At 52.9% G+C, this 6,304-nt stretch overlaps 1 protein-coding gene across 1 annotated transcript in view; it reads left to right on the forward strand.

The window, feature by feature from the left end:
- The window catches only part of ARX (aristaless related homeobox), an 11,328-nt gene extending 5,221 nt beyond the window's left edge, over positions 1 to 6,107 (forward strand). The window contains exons 4-6 of the mRNA XM_007446576.1: positions 473 to 518; positions 3,318 to 3,646; positions 5,867 to 6,107. Coding sequence (XP_007446638.1) covers positions 473 to 518; positions 3,318 to 3,646; positions 5,867 to 6,107 — 616 coding nt within the window. The remainder of the gene's footprint in view (positions 1 to 472; positions 519 to 3,317; positions 3,647 to 5,866) is intronic.
- Positions 6,108 to 6,304: the final 197 nt, after the last annotated feature.

A 6,304-nucleotide genomic window follows, 5' to 3' on the forward strand; every position in this document is an offset into this window, starting at 1 on the left:
GGGGAGGGGAGAGGGGAGAGAACATTTTTTAAAGAAAGCAGAAAGAAACCAAGAGGGCGAAAGAATTGTTTTTAGTTGGGTGCTGAGTTCTCCCATTTACTATTAGGACAAAAGAGGTTATAATCACTGTGTGTGTGTGTGTGTGTGTGTGTGTGTGTGTGTGTGTGTGTGTGTCTTGTCTAACTCTGGCTTAGAAGTGAGAGAGAATCCGAGACTTAGAGACTCAAGAAGTCACCCCTGTCACTCTTGAATATAATATGATACAATATAATAGATAACATCCTATATCTGGGAGTGTGTTGTGTTTTTACGTTTTCAGTCAAATAGAAGGCACTCCAATGTTGAAGGGATGGTGATGCCTACGTGTGTGGGGTGAGACCCTAATGGACGAGGCCGCCAGCGAGGGAAAGGGGGCTGACGGGGGTTGCTGGAGCCTGCAGTGACCTCCTGCCTCTGTGTTGCTTTCTTATAGGGAGGAACTGGCCATGAGGCTGGACTTGACTGAGGCCCGGGTCCAGGTGAGCTGCACTGCAGAGAGGGAGGAACGGAGGGGCAGTGGGCTTGGGGGGAGAGTGGAAGAGAGATGGGTTGATGGATTGGAGGGTTGTTGAGAGAGCCCCTTCACAAAATGAAGAAAAGCAGAATCAGAAAGATAAACCCAAACACTCACATACAAAACTATATTAAAATATGGACACCTGGGAGGTTGAAAGGGAAGATTTCGAGGTTTGGGAGCCTTGTGGAAGGAGTCCAGGATCAGAAGAGGGGTTTCAGGGTCCCTGAGACTGCAGTTCAGAAGCCCCCTGGTCCACAGCCCCTGTAGGAAACAATCTGCGAACTGAACTGACTTCTCCTGATTGAAATAATGGGATGGAGCATGGATTTGGTTGTTAGACAAATCCGCTCAGCTCCAAGCAGGTATTTGGCTGCGATTAAGTCTCCAATCGGGCTTCATAAAAGCCCACTTAGTGCTAGAACAAACAGGGCCATTTGAAGGCAAAATGCTGTTTGATTTCCCCTCTGCCCGCACAAGGAGCTGGCTAATGCTATTTGATTTCCCATTTTTTATAGCAATGAGCCCACATTGATCTAATAGGGAGTGAGTGCAATGCTATTAAAGGTGTTTGCAGCCCCATACCAGAGTGCATTTCCGAACCCAGGCCTCATAACCAAAGAGACGATCAACACTGGGCAGCCCCGACGGCCAACAGAAAACAGATGTCCCTGGGTTAGGAGCTGAGTGAATCACTTTACAGTCAAAATCAGGTGCTGATAAAGCACAATAAATTCCATATGGCTCATTTAATACACAACAGCTTCTTGCATTAGAGGGCTAATGATGAGGCCTGTCCCCTCCTTTCTGTTGACACATTTCTCCATTGTCAAACAGAGATGTGACAGCAACTCTGCATTTTCAGCTCAGGGGAACGAGTCGTGGGAAAGTTAAATAACTTTTAAAAAGAAAGAGAGCGCCCCCCCTCCCCTTCTCCTCTCTCCCTATTCACTGGAGAAGATGTAATTAAGTGAATATGAATTATTAGAGTCCTTTCGTTTACCTTTGGGGGGCCTCAGAGGTATTAATTCAATAATGAGGAATTGCAGGGGGACATCTTGATAATTGCAGTTGAGCCGGGAGAGCTGATCCATCTGTAGAAGGTTTCCACTTTCTTTGAGGGCATTCTGCCTCCACTTTCCCCCCCACCCCTTACTCCTTTCACTGCCATCGAGAAGGGGTGGATATTGTCTAGACAGATTTGGATACACAAAAGCCGCCCACCCAGCCTGGTCCCAACTAGTCTTCCTTTTTCAAGTCTCTGAATTTCCACATTGGAGTGTTTCTGCGATTCTCAAATAGATTATTTGAGGGCTGTGAAATGTTATGGATGGGCCCCCTTTTGGCAGAATTTTAAGTAATCAACCGACTTGGATTCTTGATTTTTCTTGCCCTAGGTGGCTGTCTAGAAGTGCTAGTAACGACAGCCCCCATTGTGTATATTTGAAAGGCATAGATGTCTTAAAAATTTTTTAAACATTTTCCTCTGGGATCACTTACATTATATTTTAATATAACTCTGTAGAGCCCTGGAGTTCATTCTTAATTTTTAGACTTGTGTGCAGGCATAAACCCAGTCCTAAAAATATTAATGCCTTCAGGGGAGAAGGAGCATATCTTCTCAGCTGTGGGTGTGATGAGCAGGTCACATAAAAATAATCTCATGCTCCTAGGAGTTATTTTTAGACTATGGTAGCTGCCATATTTCAGGTAAAGGTCTCTACTAAAACTGCTTTCTATTAACAATTAGCAGGATACCTTGTGCTGAAAACCTCCCCCAAGCCTAGAACTATCTTATTTAAATAACCTATTTAAACCACATCCCCAGAAGAAATAAAGGACCCGTTAGCTAGCTCTGAATACGTGCACAGTCTACAGGTAACCTACACTCTGGTTTCGGTGTCCAGGTATTGCTGAATACCTGGTCCCCACAGTCAGTGCCTTACTCGGCAGAACCCAGCCCTGCATAGAGCCCCTGCAGATAGCAGGCTGTGTACCCCACACTTCATTTCAGGGAGAACTGGGCCCCTAAACTGTATGCCTGTTTGCTAATTACCGTGGGCATTTCTTCCCTCCCTCCCAGTTCTCCCCAGGCCCAAGAATCCAGTGTAGTGCTCATAGGTGTTCAATAAATATTTCTGGAAAGATCAAGTGAACCGCCTCCCCATTCCCTTTTCAGTGCAGAGCAAGAATTTTGCCACCTCTTGGGTAAATGTGAAATAGGCAAAAATAGCTGATTTGAGGCAGAAAGCTGATAAGCATTCTTCTCTTGGTGGCTGCCTGGTCCCAAGAGTCACCACTGAATGCCAACTTCTGCATGGCCTTATTTTGCTCATTCCTCATCACAGCCTTATGAGGAAACTTTTATTACCCCCATTTTACAGATTAGAAAACTGAGGTTCAGAGAGGTTTAAGTGACCTGTTTAAAGACACACAGCAAGCAAAAGGCAGTGCAGACATTTAAACCTTGGTTTCCTCACTTCTGAACACACGAAACTACTTTCCTTAAAAATTGGAAAGGAACTAGGCTGGTTGAAATATCCACTGGAGAGGGTTCACTTGCCCAGTGTTTCCTGCTCGCTTTAAGTTGGGCCCTCTTTCACTGCCCCTTTGGCCCCAGACGTGTCCTTGAACAACCTGAGGCCAGAGAGGGGTGAGGTGGGCGCAGGCCGCTGGGGAAAAGAGGCAGGGCCCGCGGCGCGCGGGGAAGAGGCGGGGAAGAGGCGGGGAGCCTCGCCGACCCCGGCCTCTCTCCGCTTTGCAGGTCTGGTTCCAGAACCGTCGGGCGAAGTGGCGCAAGCGGGAGAAGGCGGGCGCACAGACCCATCCTCCGGGTCTGCCCTTCCCCGGGCCGCTCTCCGCTACCCACCCGCTCAGCCCCTACCTGGACGCCAGCCCCTTCCCCCCGCACCACCCTGCGCTCGACTCGGCCTGGACGGCCGCTGCCGCCGCCGCTGCCGCTGCCTTCCCGAGCCTACCTCCGCCCCCGGGCTCGGCCAGCCTGCCGCCCAGCGGGGCGCCGCTGGGCCTGAGCACTTTCCTAGGAGCCGCCGTGTTCCGGCACCCGGCCTTTATCAGCCCTGCGTTCGGCAGGTAATACGCGGCTTCGGGGAGTCTGTCTCTCTCATACACGCACAGAGGCCTGGGTCCAGGGAGGAGGCTGGAGACAGGTAGGGACTACACACATCTTTTCTCTTTGGCTTAACCTCAGCGACTTAGCCAAAGAAAATAATCTCTAATTTTGCCTTAAACAATGTGGATCTTAAAGGGAATGACTTGGGACTGAGAGGCAAAGGGAAAGGCAGTGACGATAATAGCAACCGTGGAAACTGGGAGTGTTCAATGAAAGCTGCACCAGTACAATTTGAAGGCAGCAACAGCCCAGGCCATAGGTGATATGTGTGTAAACGGGTACAGGTGTAGGCCACAGAGCCAGAATGACTTTTCAAGTTTTGCAAAAATCCTTCCTCATGCCCCAAAGCCTGGCAACCAGTGGAACACAGCCCTAGCCCCCACAGGAGCCCTGGAGCCACGGGCCCTCTGGGTGCAAAGGATTCTTTCTTCTTCCCCAGACTCTATCTTCCTTGTCATTCAAGTGACCCACTGCCAACCATACCCCCGACCCCCATATATACAACCCCCGACCCCCCCAAAGCGGCACAAGACAACGAAAGAAAAGAAACAGTTCATCATATATTATAACTCCCTTTCTTTAAATGAACATCGAATGATGAAATTAAAAGTCTGTATAATCACACAGACAAAGAAACAAAGGAGAGATGTATTAAGTTGGAAAGTGCAGTGAAAGTAAAACTGAATGCAGCTTCAATGATCTCTCTTTGGGAGAACAAAGAAATAATAGATTCATCCAACTGCATAGCCACTTAACAAAAAAAATCATCTGGAGAAAATGTTCAAAAAAGACTCGGTAAAATTAGTTTCTTGTAACAAACCAATGAAGTAAACAAAGTGCACTGAAGTGTAGTGACTCAGTTTACCTAGTGGAACCAGGGCATGTTACGCCCCCTCCAGGCCACACTTTACTTCTTTCGGGAAAAAATTGTTAAAGTCCTTTGCCCCTCGCTCTCCACCCTCTCCTTTACCCTTCTCGCAACAAATGACTTGTAAAAGCTGGCAAACCACGGCTGGAGTACCGGCTGCCAGATTCGGAGAGGCTGGAAGAGGAGTGCGGTGCGGGTGGTAAAAATAACAGAGGTGATAACAGAGGTGGAGGGTGGGCTTGAGAGAAGCAGGAGGCGCTCCTCGAGCCCAGGTGGGCTCATTTCTAATCGTGGAAACCCTGAGTTGGCCTTGCCGGGGCCCGGAGCCAAAGCCCTGGGGAGAAGCGGCGCGGGTAGGGGTGGTGGCATTGAGCGTCAGGGGCGGCTCGGGCCTCAGCTGCAGGTCAGCGGTGCAGTGCGAAGAGAGTGGAGGCGCCGTGCGGGGCAATCCCGGCGCCTCCCGGAGGCGGTGGCGCGGACTGGAGTCCCAGGCTTGGGCTTCGCCGTGCGCCACGCGCAGAGGTCGCGGGTCGGGGCTCTCTGGGACTAAAGGCTGCAGGGGCGCAGGGAAGGCGGTGGGGGAGAGGTGTCGCCGCTCCGGGACGCGGGGCCGCTGGCTGGTTAGAGCCTCCTGGCGAGCGGAAATCTACAGGCGGGCGCCCCCACCCTCGCGGTCGTCGGCCGGGCACTGGCAGCTCAGCCCGGCGCGCGGGAGGGCGGCCTCAGGGGAGGGAAGGCCGGCATACAAGACCGGTGTTTTCAAGGTAAAAGGAGCCCCGGGCCGAGAAGGCGCCGTATATAGAGAGTACAAAGTGGAGCACAGGTCTTGATCAGTTTTGATCCCACGTTCTCCTTCCTTCCTCCCTTTTTTCCCCTTCTCCTTTTCTCTCTTCTTTCTCTTTGTCTCTCTTCTTCTCTCTCCTGGCAAATAGTATTACAGGCAATTGGAGCTCCTGGTCTAAGAATACACCCCCCTTCTTAAGCGAAAGCACAGGATCCGCGCAGTTGGGCCATGGGGCTTTGAGACTCGGGGCTTGCCTCCGCCGCGGCTCTGTCCCCTCTGTCGTTTTTTCCCCTCTGTTGGTTCCCTGCTCCAGTAAACCCTCTCAGAGCAGCCCAGCCTCCCGACCGCGGGTCCAGCTACTCCCCAGCCCGCGGCCCATCCGGGCCTGCGGCTCTCCGCCCCAGCGGCGGCGCCCCTCTGCGCCCTTCTGTGCCCTCTGCTCCCCCGGGGAGAGGCGGCGGGGAAGGCTGCCCGAGGCGCTGCGCGCAGCTCCCGGGGCCGTGACCGCGCTGTTTGCTCTCCCTGCAGGCTCTTTTCCACCATGGCCCCCCTGACCAGCGCGTCGACTGCGGCCGCGCTGCTGAGACAGCCCACGCCGGCCGTGGAGGGCGCGGTGGCGTCGGGCGCTCTGGCTGACCCGGCCACGGCGGCCGCAGACAGACGCGCCTCTAGCATAGCCGCGCTGAGGCTCAAGGCCAAGGAGCACGCCGCGCAGCTCACGCAGCTCAACATCCTGCCGGGCACCAGCACGGGCAAGGAGGTGTGCTAAAGGCTGCCCTCCACCCTCGCGCCCCAGGCGCGATCCGGAAAGGTCACCTCACTCAGCACCACTTAAGACCAAATGGAAACAGAGGACCAGCACACTCCCGAGACGGCACTGAGAGAGCGCAGCCGCCTTCGCAGCAGCCTGGACGCGGGCAAGGCAGCCCTCGGCGCTACCGGACGTGGCACCTCCTCGGCTGGCTG

The sequence above is a fragment of the Lipotes vexillifer genome, unplaced genomic scaffold (genome assembly GCF_000442215.2).
Source record: "Lipotes vexillifer unplaced genomic scaffold, Lipotes_vexillifer_v1.1 scaffold1086, whole genome shotgun sequence".
NCBI classification, from domain to species: domain Eukaryota; kingdom Metazoa; phylum Chordata; class Mammalia; order Artiodactyla; family Lipotidae; genus Lipotes; species Lipotes vexillifer.